Source organism: Quercus suber, unplaced genomic scaffold (genome assembly GCF_002906115.3).
Source record: "Quercus suber isolate HL8 unplaced genomic scaffold, Cork oak 2.0 scaffold_642, whole genome shotgun sequence".
Taxonomy (NCBI): Eukaryota; Viridiplantae; Streptophyta; class Magnoliopsida; order Fagales; family Fagaceae; genus Quercus; species Quercus suber.
Genome location: NW_027070083.1, coordinates 43812 through 63307, shown reverse-complemented (window position 1 = coordinate 63307; position 19496 = coordinate 43812). Strand labels below are relative to the sequence as shown.

At 37.7% G+C, this 19496-nt stretch overlaps 1 protein-coding gene across 1 annotated transcript; it reads right to left on the bottom strand.

Annotated features, from left to right (window-relative positions):
- Nucleotides 1–16688: 16688 nt before the first annotated feature.
- On the bottom strand, nt 16689–18587 carry LOC111988698 (small ribosomal subunit protein uS8z/uS8w). Its single transcript, XM_024020486.2, has 4 exons — nt 18477–18587; nt 17875–18022; nt 17616–17776; nt 16689–16980 (listed from the first exon to the last, which is right to left on the bottom strand). Exons 2-4 carry the CDS (start codon nt 18005–18007, stop codon nt 16882–16884), a joined length of 393 nt encoding a protein of 130 aa, XP_023876254.1. The 5' UTR covers nt 18008–18022; nt 18477–18587; the 3' UTR covers nt 16689–16881.
- Between the last annotated feature and the right edge of the window lie 909 nt (nt 18588–19496).

Genomic DNA, 19496 nt, shown 5'->3' with positions numbered 1-19496 from the left:
TCTGGTCCGAGGACTTCAGGCATGATTGGATTTAAGCTTAAACACTTAAGAGAATTGTAATGGAGTGTTAACTAACCCAAATCATCTGGTCCGAATACTTCAGGCATGATTGGATTTAAATTTAAACACTTAAGAGAATTGTAATGTAGTGTTAACTAACTCAAATCATCTGGTCCAAGGACTTCAGGCATAATTGGATTTAAGTTTGAACACTTAAGATAACTATAATGAAGTGTTAACTAACCCAAATCATTTGGTCCGCGGACTTTAGGCATGATTGGATTTAAGTTTAAACACTTAAGAGAATTGTAATGGAGTGTTAACTAACCCAAATCATCTGGTCCGAGGACTTCAAGCATGATTGGATTTAAGTTTAAACACTTAAGAGAATTGTAATAGAGTGTTAATTAACCCAAATCATCTAGTTCGAGGACTTCAGACATGATTGGATTTAAGTTTAAACACTTAAGAGAATTGTAATGGAATGTTAACTAACCCAAATCATCTGATCTGAGGACTTCAGACATGATTGAATTTAAGTTTAAACACTTAAGAGAATTGTAATGGAGTGTTAACTAACCCAAATCATCTGGTCCGAGAACTTCAGACATAATTGGATTTAAGTTTAAATACTTATCCAAAAACTTTATGTAATAAATTGGCATATTGATCAAAGAAAAGATTCGATTAATAATAGTACCTTTTAAGGTTGTTTACATTCCAAGGGTGTGGTATTACATGACTATCTAAATCTTCCAAGAAATACGCCCCAATGCCAGCCCCTGAAGTAATACGATATGGTCCTTCCCAATTGGGTCCTAACTTTCCCCAAGCTGGGTTCTTCGCAGTGCCCACAACCTTTCTAAGCACCAAATCACTAGGTTTTAGAGGCCTTAGTTTTACGTTGGCATCATAGTCTTGCCTGAGCTTTTGTTGGTAATGTGCTAATCGGACCATTGCATTTTCCCTTTTTTCATCAATCAGATCCAAACTCTTCTCTAGCAGCTTACTATTGCCGGTCGGGCTGAACAAACTAGTTCTCAATGTTGGGAATCCAGTTTCCAAAGGTATGACAGCTTCAGCCCCAAAGGTCATTGAAAAGGAAGTCTCTCCAGTAGACCTACGAGGCGTAGTTCTGTATATCCAAAGTTCATGTGGCAGTTCTTCCACCCATTTGCCCTTCGCGTCATCTAGTCTCTTCTTTAGTTCATTTACTATGATTTTGTTAACAGTTTTTGCTTGCCCATTCCCTTGGAGATAAGCAGGGGTGGAGTATCTATTTGTGATCCCCAACTCACCACAATAATTCTTGAATGCTTTACTATCAAACTGAAGACCGTTGTCCGAGATGAGGGTATGGGGAATCCCAAACCAAGTGACAATATTTTTCTAGATAAATTTCTTTGCATCTACGTCCCTGATGTTGGCTAGAGGCTAAACTTTAACCCATTTGGTGAAATAGTCTGTGCCGACCAGAAGGTACTTCTTATTTCCTGCGGCCTTAGAGAATGGACTCACAATATCTAAGTCCCATTAAACAAATGGCCATGGGCTAGACAATGGATTAAGGACTCCTCCTGGCTGATGTATGTTCGGCGCAAACCGTTGACACTGATCGCATATCTTAACATATTCATGGGCCTCCTTCTGCATGTTCGGCCACCAATAGCCTTGAGTAATGGCTCTATGAGCCAAAGATCTACCTCTAGTATGGTTACCACAGATTCCTTCATGCAACTCTTCGAGCAGTGATTCAGCTGCTTCAGGTTGCATGCACAGCAAGTATGGCCCTGAATAGGAGCGTTTGTACAACTTATGGTTCTCGGATAACCAGAATCTAGTTGTCTTCCTCCGAACTTTGTCGGCTTCCAACTTCTCTTCAGGAAAAATATCATCCCTTCGAAATTTAACTATAGGATCTATCCAACTGAACTCGGCTCTGATTTGATGAACTTGAACAACCTCGCTCCCTGTTCCCGTAGGCTTATGCAAGTCTTCGACGAGGATAACTCTAGGCAAATCCTACGTTGAGGATGTAGCGAGCGTGGCCAAAGAATCAGCATGTGCATTTCCACTTCTAGGGATGTGCAGTAAATTAAAAGATTCAAACTCTGACTGCAAGCATTTAACTCGACTTAAGTACTCTTGCATTCTTTCATCTTTCGCCTCAAATTCACCTTGTACTTGTTCGACAACTAGCCTTGAGTCGGAGAACACCTCCATGACTTTCCTCCCATTCTCTGAACCATAGTCATTCCCATCAGTAAAGCTTCGTATTCAGCCTCATTATTTGTGGCCGTGAAGCTTAGTCTTAGTGACTTTTCGATAACAATCCTCTCTGGAGATATTAACACTAGTGCTACTCCAGAACCCTTTTGATTTGCCGCACCGTCTACATACACCTCTCAGGGTGATGGGCCTTTCTGAGAGATTACGCCAACCGATTTTTCATTCATGTTCTGTGCTGGTATTAATTCTTCTAATGCAGGTTCAGCGAACTCAGCTACTAGATCTACGAGGATCTATCCCTTCACGGAGGTGCGGGGCATATACTTAATGTCAAAAGCCCCTAGGATAGTGCCCCATTTGGCTATTCTTCCTGTGTAATCTGCGCTCTTGAGTACGGTCTTAAGTGGGAGTTGAGTAAGAACAACCACTGTATGTGCTTGGAAATAATGAGGCAACTTCTGAGTGCCGAGCACTACTGCGAAGATGGCCTTCTCTAGTGGCAAATATTGAATCTCGGCCTCATGCAATGATTTACTCATGTAATAAACTGGCCTTTGTACACCTTGGTCCACTCGTATCAACACCAAACTTACAACATAAGGGGCCACAGCAATGTAAGCAAACAAGACCTCATCTAGCTCACGACTGGACATGATTGGTGGCCGAGCTAAATAATCTTTAAATTGCTGAAAAGCTAAAGCACACTCCTCAGTCCACTCAAATCCTTTCCACTTATTGATCAGCAAGAAAAAAGGCCTACACCTATCTGCCGATCGAGAAATAAACTGATTCAAAGCTGCAGCTATTCCAGTCAATTTCTGGACCTCTTTGGAATTTCGAGGAGGTTGTAAATTGTTGATAGCCTTTATCTGATCTAGGTTGACCTCAATCCCCCTATGGGTTACCATGTAACCTAAGAATTTGCTTGATTCGACGCCGAATGAGCACTTGGAGGCATTTAAACGCAATTTATGTCTTGTGGGAACTTCGAAAATGTCTACAAGATCTTTCACATGCTTTGAAACAATCTTGCTCTTCACCACCATGTCATCTATGTAAATCTCAATACTCTTACCTAATTGTGACTCAAACATCCTCATCATTCTCTGGTAGGTGGACCCGGCATTTTTCAAACCAAATGGCATCACTTTGTAGTGGTAGTTCCCAATAGGGGAGACAAAAGCAGTCTTTTCTTAATCATCTAGGGCTAATGGTATCTGGTGATAACCTTGGAAGGCATCCAGGAAACTCATCCGAGGATGGCCAACAGTGGCATCTACTAGCTGATCAATTTTAGGCATAGGAAAAGGATCCTTGGGGCAAGCCTTATTTAAGTCAGTGAAGTCTACACATACTCACCATTTCCCATTCTTCTTCTTCACCACTACAGTATTTGCTAGCCACTCAGGATAGAACACTTCCTTAATAGCTCCAGCCTGCTTAAGCTTCATTACCTCCTCCCGTACTGCCTCAGCATGTTCCCTGGATGGGCGCCGAAAAGGCTGTTTCTTAGGGTTGACTAAAGGGTTGACATTTAGGTGATGATATATGAATTTTAGATCTACCCCCAAGGCCTCATAAGCATTCCAAGCAAATACATCGATATTTCTCATAAAGAATTCTACAAGTGCACCCTTCTCCTGAAGAGATAATTGAGATCCGACCTAAAAGAACTTCTCTGGATCATCTCCGATGGCAACCTTAGTCAAATCTTCACATCTCACACCCTCGGCTAAGTCATTGGTGTGCAGTGCCGGATGTTTTGATTGCTATAAATCCCTTCCTGCATGGGCCGAGGACTCGATCTTAGGTTTATGCTGGATGGCAGTCACCAAGCATTGCCTCACCATAGATTGATCTCCCAGGATTTCGTTAACTTGACCCTCGGATGGATACTTAACTTTCTGGTGTAGAGTAGAGGAAACAACCCCTAGTGTATGAAGCCAAGGTCTAACTACAATTGCAGTATAGAGTGAATATACATTTGCAACGACGAAATTCACCTCTACTACTTCTACACCAGCCTGTACAGGCAATCGTATTTGGCCCTTCGGGGTAACAACTCTTCCTTCAAAACTCACCAGTGGAGAATTGTATGGTGTTAAGTCATCAAGTTTTAAGTTCAGCCCCTTGTAGAGATCAAGATACATTATCTCTACCGCGCTACCCTGGTCCACCATTACCCTCTTCACATCATACCCTCCAATTCTTAGGGTGATTACTAAAGCGTCATCATGGGGTTGGATGGTTCCAACCTTGTCTTCATCCGAGAACCCTAACACCGGTTTAGTATCTGATTTAGCTCTCTTCGGACCATTACTAAAGTCCACTGCGAGTAACCGGGCTACCGACATAACCTTGGAAGGCCAGGATCCTATTCTCCCCGGTGCAGCGAAGATAACATTGATAGTTCCCAAATGAGGCTTTGAAGAATCATCCCTTCGGGGCTCCAAGTTCATCTGACTTCCTCGGCCACTAGAGTGGTGCAAGAATTGTTTTAACCTACCCTCATGGACCAGTTGGTCCAAATGATCCCACAGGCTCCTGCAATCCTCCGTGGTATGCCCATGGTCTTGATGGTACTAGCAATAGAGATTATGATTACGCCTCTCAGGGTTTCCCACCATCTTATTCGGCCACTTGAAGAATGGTTCATTCTTAATCTTTTCCAAGACTTGGTGCACTTACTCTTTGAATACAGCGCTGACTGCTTGAAAATTTGATAATCCTTATTGTCCAACAAAATCTCTCCGCGGTTTACTGTTGTTGTAATAGTCCGACCTGAAATCCCTCTTCTCCTAGGGGATAACCTTGTCCTTTCCTTTTTCTTGTTGTTGATCTTCCTCCACTCTTTTATACTTGTCAATACGGTCCATGAGCTGACGCACGTTAGTAACTGGCTTGCCGGTTAAGAACTTCCTTAAACCATGGTCTGTAGGGAAGCCGAGCTTAAACGTATTAAGCGCCACTCTATCACAGTCGCCTTCCATCTCATTGAACATCTCCTAGTACCTATCAAAGTATGTTTTCAAGGTCTCACCTTCTTGCATGCTCAAGGATAGCAATGAAGCCAGGGGCCTAGCTACTCTTCGGCAGGTGACAAAACGGAAACCAAATGCTTAGGTGAGTTCTTTGAATGAATTGATGGAATTTGCTCTTAGGCTGTCAAACCATCTCATCATGACTGGTCCAAGACTGGAAGAGAAAACTCTTCACATCAAAGCCTCATCTTTAGAATGGACTGCCATCCTCTGGTTGAAGTGGCTCACATGCTCTACAGGATCTATTTTTCCATTGTAAATAGTGAACGTCTGTTGATGGAAACGGAGAGGAAGTCTTGCCTCCTCAATCCTACGTGTGAAAGGCGATTTGGAGATTTGGTTCTTGGCCTTGCTCATAGCATCGTTCCCTACATCTCCTCGTGACGGATTTCATGGCTGCCGTTTACGATAATGTTCTTCTTCATAGGAGAAAGATTCAGTAACTGGTGTTTGAGATCTTTGCTTGTAAGTGACGTCTTATTCGTCATCAGAGTCTTCATCAGAATACATTTTCTCTTTGCATGGCATAACTCTCTTTTCAACTGATCAATCTCCAATTGCATATTTTTGTTCTTCTCTGCATGGGACACGTGACTTCCACCATGTGACTGGCTTCAATCAGTATGCGTAGTGTGTACACTACCTTCACGATCCTGTCTCTACTCCAAGTTAAGAAAATGATCAACATGTTGAGATACCCTAGATTCTGCTAGTTGTTGTCCTGGTTCTGCTATCATTAATCGTTGTTTCCACTCTTGCTCAAGGTCTCCCCACAGACGGCGCCAATTGTAGGGTTAAGATTTGTGGCCCAAGCCCAAAAGATCTGAAGTATGAGCCCAATGAACCCAAGACAATGAATTTGTAGAGAGTGGGTGAAAGAGCTGGGCTGATGGTGAATTAAACAACGTTCAATAATGGTTTTACTAATGAATCAATGTAAGAACAAACTTCAAAATTGAATATATTCATGTCTGAAGAGACAAACTTGTGCATGTATCATTCTTATAAATCCTCTAGATCCCCCCCCTCTGGGAGACCTCTTACATTATATATATATATATATATCTCTTTTTAGATCATCTTGATCGTACACTTGTTAGTCATCTGAGCTTTCACTTGAGTGTATATCTCATCTAGCATCTTCTATGGTTCTTTGTGAGTGGTGGTGGTTGAGAATACACTGTTCAAGGGTCTTCTCCACATTAATGCGGCCAGAAAAATTGCTGCAGTGCATTTAATGTGGTGGTAGTAGCTTTTCCTCTAGATATTTATCAATTCTTATCATCTCTATGCATGCCTGAGGTTTGTCCTTATCATTGGAATCGTCAAGAAGGTCACTCGAACCTCCCAGGTACTTGCTTAACTGAGATTTTTATATCCAAGGACAACACACTCCTCGGACTACTGGTGCTCTCTTCGGATTATGTTCTTCGATCATTTCCAAGTATATCTCTCTCACCTGGAGTCTTTCTCAATCGTCTATTTCTCTTTGGACAAACTTTTAGTCTTCAAATAGGGCCTTAGGCCCAATATGTAAATTTGGGCTTTTATCCCCACGAGCTATATTTTAGAATTTGAGGGATTAAAGATCTTTTTAGCAAATACTAAATTAGTTACAACGTTCAAAGTCGTGGCCCATTGGCCATTGCATATGGTATTGGTATGAGATAGGTCTTAAGTTTTGTACGTTTTGAATACAATTATCATTATGTGTGTTGGTTTGGCCTAGGGACTATTGTCTCACACCATTTAAAGTCATCGGTACTTTACATGAGAATGAGATCAAACTTTGACTCAACTCATCTGATGGAGTGCATGTAGGCCCCTATCCTTGCTTAGTGTCCTCAATAAATAGGAGAGTTACAACTTAATTCTTCAAATTTATTTTAGTTTCGCACTCCTCTCTATCTCACACTAATCTTGCTTCTGTCAAATCCATTTTTAACACCTAACCAGCTTTCTCTCAAATCAACCATTTCAGCCACTGGCAGTCATTCTATTTTGTAAAATAAGGCAGTCATTCTATTTTGGAAAATTATTTTTATATGCCACCTCTTGTATATATATCTGAAACAAGATATACTATCTCATGTAAAGAATAGAATAGTAACTATGGTCATTGATAAGGGTATTTATGGAATAAGATCAGGATTCTTAATGATAGAGCCCGTTAGGAAGTATCACACCAACGATAAAGCCAACGACATCCCCAGATTGAACCATCAGTCTCAAAAAGGTCCATTTGAAACCTTGTGCCCAGCACCAATAGAAGTTAACGGCTACGCAGACGGATCCATGTGAGGCTGACGGGTACATCTTCATTCCAAGCCGATGAATGACCCCGACAAACAGAGAAGCATGTCGATGGGTCCTATGTGGCCTTATGTGATTTGCACACATGTTCTTATATGAAAATATCTTGCGCACCATGCACAAAGACCCTACCACGCGACTTTCACCTTCCCAGAATGGAGGGTATCCCCAAGATCTTGTTGGCATTAACTCCACCTTCTCCCTATAAGGAAAATCCCTGTATCCCCGGGATTTAGGTCTCCTCCAAAATATCACGAGTAATGTGTCAAGGCCCAAAATATTACAAATTTAAAGAAAAAAGCCCATTTGGGCCTTTAAAGAAGGGACAAGGCCTAAATCCGTTAATCAAGGCCCACTCAAAATGAGTGAAAGGAGGTCCAAACCCATGAATGGGCAAAATCTAGGCCTTAGAAAATAAAGAAAGAAGGAAAAAAAGGAGTTCAACCCAGCCTTTGTGAAGAAAACTTACTAGGGAGCTTGGAAAGGGACCAAACCAGGATACCTGGGGATTCTCAAAAGCCCGGGATCCTCAAGATATGCAGAAAGAAGTCAGCTGAGATTAGGATAGCTCAAGGGAGCATGCTTATAGACACAAAGAACGAATGTGGATGTGTTCCATCAGCCACCCATGGTTCAGAAAAATGCTGATGGCTTAGGAATTAGCACTTCAAAAGAAAAATGCCTGGTACCTCGAGGAATGCAAGAAGGTGGACCATGAAAGAAGGTGACTGAGGATCTTTCAGCCTGACAGAGAAGAATCTGCCCATTTAGAGAAAATGACAAAAGGTGAAGCAACCTAAAAGGTGGATCTGAAAAGTAGCAACTAAGAGCTTTGGAAAAAGGGGATTAAAAGTTAGCCCTTAGGACCTCCCAAAAGGGGAAGGTCAACTAGAGATTTTTGGGAGGGAAACCTCAAAAGGGGAAATAATGAAAAAATGAGGATGAGGAAGGGACCAGTCACTAATGTTGTTGACACAATATTAGTTCTGGTACCCACGGCAGCAAATTGAGGGAATCAATGGTACCCAAAAACCCTAGGGAGGCACTATAAAAGGGAATGAAGTCAACAACAAAAATTATTCAGCAATAGTGAATTAGAGAGAAAATATCATTTAAAAAACTCCTTTAGAATTCAAAAAAGAAGAAAAGAGGGAAAACACTGTCCGAGATCTTGAGATAGGCACTATAGAATAAACTCGAATCCAAAAAGATTCAAACCTCACAAGTCTTAGAAGCCTAAAAGAGCTATCTAAGTCTGTGATTTTTGAACTTGTTTAGACCTTGTAACATATCTCACTACAAAAGGGACATAATGTATTAGAAACTCAAGCAATAATGAAGTATTGTTTATTATTCTGAGGACCCCTAAAGTTTTTATTCACTTTTCCTTCACTTATATCATTTTTTACTATTCCCTACTCTGCAATACATATATATTTTCTATGTATTAGTGTGTATGTATTGTACGATCAATGTTTTGTGTACAACTTGGTTCGTAATCAGTCCAATTTAGCAATGGTGAACTAAGCCCAATACACCAAACAACAAGTATGGGGCCCAAGATCCTTGTTTTTACTTGGGTCTGGGTACTGTTTATTAAAAAAAAAAAAAAAAACCCACAATGACCTTGACAGACAGAGAAGCATGCCAACAGGTCCTACGAGGCCTTATACGGTCTACAAGAATGTTCTTATATGGAAATATCTTGCGCACCACGCACGAAGACCCTACCACACGACTTTCACCTTCCCAGAATGGAGGGTATCCCCAAGATCTTGGTGGCACTAACTCTACCTTCTCCCATAAGGAAAATCCTTGTATTCCCGAGATTTAGGTCTCCTCCACATCGCTATATAAGCATCAAGCCTCCTTCCAAGTACGCAAAAAATCCCTGACTCTCTCACTATAGAGTTCTTAGAGATTTTTCATTCACTAACTTAACTTTCGGAGGGTTTTTGGCTGTACCCCACCAATACCTTCTATTTGGTTCTTGTTTTTTTATTCTTCAGGTACCCATTGGTGCGATCAGGAGCCATCAACTCATTGATGATTTTCGTGTATCATCAATCACATTCAAATAAAATAGTTCATCACCACACCCTCTCCTTTCTTTTTTATTTAAAAGGAAAAAAAAATGCAAAAGTAGTACAAAAACAAATCTAAGGTGTCTTACACACCATGCTTGTCCTTGACCTCTCACAACCACTGGGTGTGGAATGTGATTTGGGCTATAACCTACAACCCATCATTCACACCTTTTCTGCCTCCTCTCTTCTCTCCTTGATTCCATTCGCCCTAAACATACCCTAATAAAAAGTACCACAACAACCATCTTCAAATTAAGTTCGATCTACTACCAAGGAGCTCAAGCTTCATGACCAGAAATTCATAAGAAACATATAAGTGCAAATTTCTTTTATGTCCACTGAGAAGTGAGAACGTTGTTGATCACCTACTGGTAAGTGCTAATATCTTTCGTGACCTCAAAACAGACTTTTCCACTCACTAGTGCAAACACCTAAAAAAAAGATGCGAAATTATGCCCATACCAAATACCAATACCAATATTGGACACCAACACAATATGATCATCTCCATATGTGGTCACTACCATAACTTCTTCGAAAACACAGTTTGTTGACTTGTCCCTTTTCTTGCAATATAAAATTCCCTGATCGTCTCTACGTTGTCTTATTACATTGGAGACTGTTCCATCATTTTAAGAAAGGGAGACATAGAATAGACGATACTAAAGAGATTCAGAAATATGGCTTTGCTTGATGCATTGGCAACTGGCATTAAAGCAATGATAACCACTTAATTTTGTGGGTGTGAACCGAATCTATATGGCTAGCACATCATTTTGTCCTGAGACAATGTGGGCCTTTGTGACTCATTATCATTAAATGGAGGCTTCAAACTTGGACTTTGCAATAATAATTTTTAGGATGCGACAAAAATGAAATTGAGAAGAACATAACTCAGAAAAGGCCACACTTTCTAGTTCTAAGTTATTAGCACTGAGAAAACTTCTTTCTAAGACCTTCAAGTTCTTTATTATTTAGGTCAACTGGTATTTGTTTTGTCCCATAATTATTAGAAATTTTTGAGATACAAATGACATGGTATTCTGGACAAATTTGGACCCCGTTTGGGTAAAAATAGCAGCATAATGCCATTTTCTCCAAATTATATAGGGAAATGCCCCTCTTTTGTAACTCGATTTTCTCAAAATCGAGTTAGGCCCTATAGCGGCGTTTTTTAGGAGCCTATAGTGACGTTTTTAGGACCTATAGTGGCGTTTTTTAACTCGATTTTATGGAAATCGAGTTACAAAACGTCACTATAGATCCTGAAAATGTCACCATAGGTCCTTAAAAACGCCGCTATAGGGCTTCAGAATTTTTTTTTTAATAACTCGATTTTGAGAAAATCGAGTTACAAAAGAGGAGCATTTCCCTACATAGTTTGGAGAAAAGGGCATTATGCTGCTATTTTTACCCAAATGGGACATTTCCCAATTTTGTCCATGGTATTCTATATCAATTAAAACAAACAAATAATGAGCTTGTTTCTTTGCTTTTCTGTTGTAAAAATCTCTGTTTGTTATCGATTATATAATGAGCTTGTTCATCATTTAGCCTGTTGGGCATGTATTTCTCTAAATTGGGGATTCCAATTCATCTTTTTTATCCTTTCATAGGTCTTTTGTAAGAAAGTTGATGGATTGATTCCCCTTTCATTGTCTTTGCCTTTTCTGGGGCTAACACCCCCTTTTTTTTTTAATTCTATTATCTTACTTGTCAAAATATAAAAAATAAAACAAACAAGTTATTTAATACAAAAATATGACAAACTTGAAAATAAAAATAATGTAAAAATGTATATTTTTATTTAGATTGCTTGCTTTTTATTAGAGTCAATACAAAGATAGTACCTAGTGACTTTCCATCTCTACTGCAAAGGATGGTCCAACAAAGAAAGCAACACTTGTATAATTCACGCTCACACGCAGACATGGGAAAGCGGCATTAACTATGAATAATCACTCTTTATGAAATATGACTGGGGATACATTACAAAATACGGATAGACAATGGTGCTAATTTATTTGAGAATCCAATGTGGGACCGTGCAATTTAATTGTATAAACCACAATTGGTGCATTTCATTAAAAAAAAAAAAAAAAAAAAAAGAAGAGATCAACCATAAATGATTTCGCTATCATCTTAGTGGGTTTTCCTCTTTCTGCGAATACTAGCTTCCATGCTCTACTCTTTTCTTCTTGTCTTTCTTTTCTTTCTGTGGAGAAAAGTTAGTAATCCATGACTCTCTTTCAATTTTTATATTAGAAGCACACCTATAATTCTCTGTACATAGAGGTGTGTGGATAAGATTGGGGGAGTGCGTAAAAAAAGGAGGATAAGATTGGAGGAGTATGTAAGTAAAGGGAAAGAAGGGAAAGGTAGTACAGATGAAATGTAATTTTGATTTATTTAGGTAGAAGTATTTAAAAATACAAATTTAGGCTATGTTTTCTTATTAGAGTGAAAAAAGAGAGGATGAAAAAGTGAGAAAGAAAAAATGGAGGGAAGGTGAAAGTTTTCTATCCCCTAATTTGGAAAATTTGGAGAGAAAAGTATTATTTCATGTAAGTTACTATTTATCCTTTTTTATTACAATTATTTTTGTTATTTTTTATTAAAATTTTTTTTTATATAGGAAAATTTTATTTATAAAAATTAAATATTAAAAAAAAGTCTACAAAGAGTAAAATATGAGGAAAAAATTGTGATGTGTTTGTTCTCGTAAAATGTCATTGCGTTTTGTTTGGTTTTTTAATTTTTAAGAATCAAAATGTCATTGTTTTTAATCCAACTAATCATGTTCTTATTATATAAAATTAGATAGGTAAAGAAATAAAATAATAAAGGGTATTTTATATCATCCTTACCTGAAATTTAATGAAATGCCACTCCCATTTTGAGGTTTATATAATACAACAGTTTGTTTATGATATAGAGAGAGGATTTGTTGCAATCTTGGGTGCAATAATTGCTGCATACAGGGTAAGGTGGCAGTCAAAGAAAAGTGACAGCAAATCATGGGTTAAGCATTGGACATGATCCTTGGACATCTGTCACTCCTTTAGCAATTGCTGCAGCAAATCCTCTCCCTGAGAGAGAGAGAGAGAGAGAGAGAGAGAGAGAGAGCTCCTCTCTAACTATTGTTTTACTATCGAAATATTTTGTTTTTTAAAAAAGAATCTTACCCAAACTATAAACATAGTGACACTCCCCTCTATTAAGGGTTGTGGATGAATGATACTCCCACCCTTAAATACGTATAAATTAATAAAAATATTCTGTAAAAACTAAGCTATTGCATTACATTTATTTCAGGTTCATAATAAAAGTAATTTTGCTGGAAATCTTCAAAACTCAAATCCAGCTCATGTGATATTAAAAATTCATTTCAGTTGATTTACACTATCAAATGTTTTCATTTTTTTTTTTTTTTTTGAAATTCTCGGATCTAAATACAGCTAATATGACTTTTTGTTAATTTACAATTATATCTTTGTGTCCAATTTTATAAAAATAAAAATAAAAAGTAAAGCTTTGAGGTATATAGGTGACTAGGGTCTCCCCCAACCAAAAAAAAAAGTCATATTAGCTGTATTTAAGGGAAAGTTGACACCAGACCAAATTGAAAAAAAAAAAAAAAAAATTGGTAGTATTTAAGGGAAAGTTGACACCAGACCAAACTCAGTGCTTCACTTTATGGATTAGTGGAGGTATGTGTCTAGGTATATATTTTAGGGCAATGGAATATGCTAAATAGTAATTGAAAGTTATACTTGGATAGAATGTCAAGCCATTAATATCGGCAAGTATTTGTCGGATTATGGCTAAGATTTTACTATTCTGTGTGGGAAAAAGATAACCAATGCATTTGGATTTTACGATACAAGGGTTGAGTCGAGGGAGAAAAAGAGAAGTGCTCCTACTCCATCCAGTCAAGGCTATCCTATCCTTTCTAATCACTTCAAATTCATAGATTAACAAAGCTTCAGTTTATTTATAAGTCTCATACTATCATTTTTTTTATAATTAAAAAAAAAAAAAGATAAAAAGAAAAAGAAAGATAGAAGAATCTCATTTCCCCACAAAATTTCACAACTAAAATCAGTCTAATTCCCTCCTTAATAATTAAAGAAAACATTATCACAGAGACAACCAAGTGATTAATGTTTATAACTAATCCAAGTGATTGGAAAATGGAACTACAACTTAAAATTCAAATCCCATTTTACAAATTCTTAATCCTAACAAAGCCTACATAAAGGAATAGTATATGATAAAGAAATCACTTCTAAGTTTTAAGACTCATGGAATCTTACTCATTTGCACATAATTAATTTGACCTACTTTCTTTAAAATCATTTTGGAATGACTTTTTTTTTTTGTTTTCCTTTTAATAACTTTGACATATATTTTGGAATAATTTGTACATCAATAAGTTGTGCATCCAATTTGGATGAACTTTTACTTTCATACGAATTAGTATGATATGTAAGAATGCCTTTTTCACGTCTTTAATCTTTATACATGCAAATCAACTTTAGAGCTCGGGAGCTTTAGTTAGGAAAAAATATAAACATTATGGTCCACGGTCCAAAAGCAGGATGATAAGGCAAAATATGATAGAAAATTGCTGGGAAATGAAAATTGCAAAAATTGTAAGTTCAGTTACACGATTACACATCCACGTTCCCATTTATAATCGAAAAGTTGATGGAAAAAAGAAATGGGCCAGCAAGTTAATGCTCCAAGCATATGCTTAGAAGATACTCACTCCACACAAACACACCTACTCTTTTAAAGCTCACAAACCTCTCCTACGCTCAAATTCTCTTAGAGAAATCATCCATGGTCTCCATCTAGGTGTCGACTGCAGTTCTCACAAGACTATTCTCATGGCATCAAGAACTAGCAGCGGCAACATCAACGGTGGTGATGATGAGGAGGATGACGATGATACGTATATGAATTGTTGCCGTTGAAGCTGTGGGGAACATGTTTGAGATCAGCTGGGCAACTAGGGATCCTTTGGCAATTAGTGCATTTAGAATGAGATCATTTTGGATCAAGCTTCGTCAGTCAAGCTACTTATGTGAGAAGGAAAAGAATTTTAAGTTCTCTTTATTTTATCTTTGTATCTTGAATAAAGCATAATAAAACTATTATGAGAGCTCCTGAGCTTGTTTTCTCCTCCTTGTCATTTGGCTTTTTTCTCATGCTTCTACTTCTTTTTCATTTGGCTCTTTTGCAATGCTATCTTCAATCTTTATGTTCTATGGTTAGCTCAAACATATTTTTTTGTTTAATTTGGGAATTAAAAGGGTGTCGTCGCTCAGAGTCGTGTAGCAGTGCAATTCTTATTAGTAAAATGATTGACTCGGCTGTCTTTAAAAAAAAACCTATGAGCAAACCCCAGAGACTAGGCAACAAAAATGGTTTTATATTTGGAGCCTATTCTGTTTGCTGCAGACTCGTAAACTTCAAATATGAAGCTTTACTACTGCTTTTATAATAGTACCCTTAAATCTCCTTTATAAAATATCCCAATCAACTAGAATGGTATATGGCTCCAGCCTTCATGCTGCTCTACTCTGAGCAAAGATTAATAAGTGGGTGTGGGGTATGGAAAAGAATCCTCTCCTATCTCTACTCTTCAACCACGAAATAGAACCTCTCCTGCTCTTTTGGGAGAGCTTCAAATAAACTCTCCCACATAGAGATAATTTTTTTTTTTTTTTTTGATATACCCACCAAGAAGTTTAACTTTAAAGGAAAATACTGTAATCTATAATGTTTTCAAGTATTTGTTGAAAAGGCTTGGAAAAAATATAAGAGGTACTTAAAACAGTTTCTCAGAAATTCTCTCCTTACTACGAACACCAAGACCCAAACTAAGCTAGAGTGCCTTAAGTGCAGACTCAAAGAATAAGTTCCATTTGATAAACTGAGCAATTAGCCAGACCGAATTTCTTTTCCAATCAGACTTTCGTTTCAATCAAGCATAGACGCATGAGTCATGAAATTTATTGTCGGGTATCAAATACGAGGAACATACCACTTTTCCATACCTGACGCCATAGATGACACATAGGTGGTGTTTACAAGCCATCCCGGTCATAAAACTTGGTGTCACCGTTGCTCCATACACATGATGTTATTTCAAACACTCGAGCAAATTGCATGAGCTAAAAGTTTAAAAACAAACTTATGTCGGCCACTAATTACTCGCGTAGACTCAGGAAATGGAGCAACTGTTGGCAAAACACCATGCATTTATTTGATGTCAACTTTAAAACCCGGATTAATCAAGAGTCCAAGAGTTATAGCAACGAGAGTCAAGGGACCTGCTGCGTGATCAAAATAAAATATCAACAGCCAGCACTACCATACAACTGCGAATGAGATTGTACCATCATAATTGAAAAGCCACAAGGCTAACCAGGACCATTTATTTAGCACTCAAGCGGGCAAAACAATTTTCGTCAGGGCCTACAGCTAAATTCTCAACCCTATAACATAATCATCAGCATGATATAATGAGAAATTTTAAGTACTTAAGAATAATCCTTTAATGTCACCTAAAAAGCTCCAACTTTCCAACTCTCCTATGCAAGGAACCAAGATGAGAGACATTAAAGACTTGACACACCAGTAACAGCAAAACCAAGGTTCCCCCATCGATGATCTTTTTTAATTCAAGATCTGCAAGTGCCACATAAAAAGCTCCAACTTTCCAACTCTCCTATGCAAGGAACCAAGATGAGAGACATTAAAGACTTGACACACCAGAAACAGCAAAACCAAGGTTCCCCCATCGATGATCTTTTTTAATTCAAGATCTACAAGTGCCACAATGCAAATTGTGATATTAAAACCCCAACAAAGTACAAGTTATTAAACCGTGACATCAACAAGATTGGAATGAGAGGAAGTAACTATCCCAGGTGAAATAAACCATAAATGCATTTTTCTTTTAAGTAACAATTTCAAATAATACCACTAAGGATGGAACACTCAGCTATTAAATATATCAAACTTGCAGCAATATCACATTAAACCATAATAAAGTATAGAAGTCATTGCAAACTAAAAAAATAGAATTCATGCGAACATTGGAAGAAAAAAAGTCTTTTTAAGTTCTTTCTTTTCGCCAGAAAATAAAGGAACTACTCATTAGGTAATCCAAAATTTTAAAAGGATCCTCAAAACGCTGCTTAATAGAAGAACCCAAGTACTTTGCCACCAACATTCTTTCTCCTTGCTTCTTCATGATCCATGATGCCCGCAGATGTCGTCAGGACAATATACCCAAACTGCAAAAGTCATACCATTTATCATCACCAAAAACATCAACCACTTGCAAACATCTAAAGGCCCCTAAAGGGAATGGGAACAATAATAACCCCATCACGTATGAACTTGAACACATCCACATGGTAGATAACAAATATTATAAACATGCATTTGTTATATAAAGGCCATCAGCAACACATGCAAATGAGCTCCACAACACCTGCCAAGGATCACTTCCTTGTCCAGACACACGTTGGTTTACACACCAAAAGAGGATTCATACATTTACGAGCCCTCATCACTGCATCAAAACTCTCCAAACTTCTTACGAAATTCCAAATCACATGGAAGCATTCAATATACTTCTTTTAGGCATATAACATCAAATTATATGGCATGTGATCCACGAATTTGCAAACATATTGCAAATTTTTTAAGAAAATCAGAAACAATTGAATCATTCCGCATAATCTAGAATAACACTGATATGATCCCATGTTTCAGTTGCATCTCTCCCATCTGCACAAATTATTTATTAATTTCTAACACGTAATTCTCCTTAACCATGGATAGAAAACAATTCCACCAATAAATATCCTTCTAATTAAAAACAAATTATGCAAAGAACAATAGATATGAAGTTCCTGAGACTAACCTGTCTTGAAGGAAGCAGCCTGGCAGTCCAGCCCTCAATCTCCTTAACACCAACATCAAAACGAGGACTAATAACTCCACACTTGTTCAGCCTTCCATTCAACTCGACCACAATCTTACCAGCTCTGTGATCGTCAACATACTCGAACTCACCAATGTAACCTACAAAACCAATTCAAACCAAATTTAACAATAACTCTTTATGATTTTACAAAAGGATGGAAAGACAAGATAAGATAAACAAATGCAATTGAACAAACCATGCTTCTGCATAACCAAAAGAAACTTGATGATCACTTTCGACGATGGCCTGATCATGACCTGTCGCTTTCCCCTCTTCTCGGCATTGTACATGCTCTTGAGAGCATCATTCAACACACTGACTCTCACCATTCTCCCGAATCAAAACTGCTTAAAAAGGTCAAACCCATCATCAAATCATATTCTCAAAGCAAAGGTATTTTATATACATATCAACATTACATAAATGCGAACGACCCCAATTAGTCTAATGAGGATCCATAGCCAATACCATAATTTTGGGACTAAATCTTTGTTGTTGCATCAATCGTAACAATACAAGCATTTACATAATTACATAAACATTACAGTAACGCCATATTTTATAAAATCCAATCAAACAGAAAATATATCATCATATATTTTACTGGGTAATCTAGTTTTTTGCAAAGACAAACACCATTCATCTCGATAAGTCCAAAACTACACAGTAGTGCATCAAAAAGAACAAATCGGTAAGTCCAAAAAATTAACACAGAGAATTATATAACAGATTATAATCATGGGAAAGAGAATGTGTGTGAGATAGAGAGGTTGTAGATTTGGGTGAAGAGAGGTTTACCTGAGTGCAGAGATGGCGGCCGCAGCTTGTAGCTTTTTAGCTTGAGGGGAGTGAAGGAGGGGGTTAGAGTTAAAGAACAAATAAGCTAGGGTTTTGGTTCTTGGGGGCGTTGAAATGAAAGAGGTAGATATTTTTGTCGTTTTCCGAAAATGCCCTTAGGGTTTCTGGACCATCTTGGGCCTAAAGTCTATACATTATGGGCCCAGCATTGTCTGGATCAAAAAACTAAACTGAACTATACAAAATAATGGCCCGTTTGGTATCTAGCAACTAGAATTTCATATATTTCTATAAATCAAAATGCATTTTGCAGCCATAAAAAAAATTAAAAAATAAAAAAGGGGCAAAAATGCAAAATTGACCATCTAACTTTCACTTTTTTTTTTTTTCATTTTAGTCTTCTAACTTTCAATTTTTATCAATGCAGGACTCCGTTAAAACTCAGTTAGGAGCTGCCGTTAATTAAACCAAAACAACGTTGTTTTGGCTCGGAATTTAAAAAAAAAAAAAAAAAAAGACAGATCAAGATTTCTTTTAAACAAAAGCACTTATTCCAGAAGAAAGCCTTAAACATTTTCAATTTTCCAACCCACGATATAAATCCTTAAATACTCTAACAGAAACTCATCTATACATTCGAATCGTTCATCTGGGTTATTGACGTTGCTCTCTTTGTCATGCAAAGATCGGCCCTTCTCTCTTGCACAAATCAGCCCCCCTCTCTTGCATGGAGGACAGTGGTGGGCGATGGTTTGGGTTTTTGACATTGCTCTCTCTCTCTCTTGCAAAGATAGGATATGGCCACCATTGCATGATATCGTTCATCTGAGTTCGCCAACATTTGACCGAGTTCCTTCTCCTCTCACCATAAATTCATATGGGTTTGCCTTAATTTCTTGATTTTAATGTTTTTTGCATTTTGGTTTTGATTTCTTTCTGGGTTTTGTGCTAGATTTTTCTCTAATCTGTTTTGATTTTAGGAGAAGTTTTTTTTTTTTTTTTTTTCAATTTTTTTTTTTT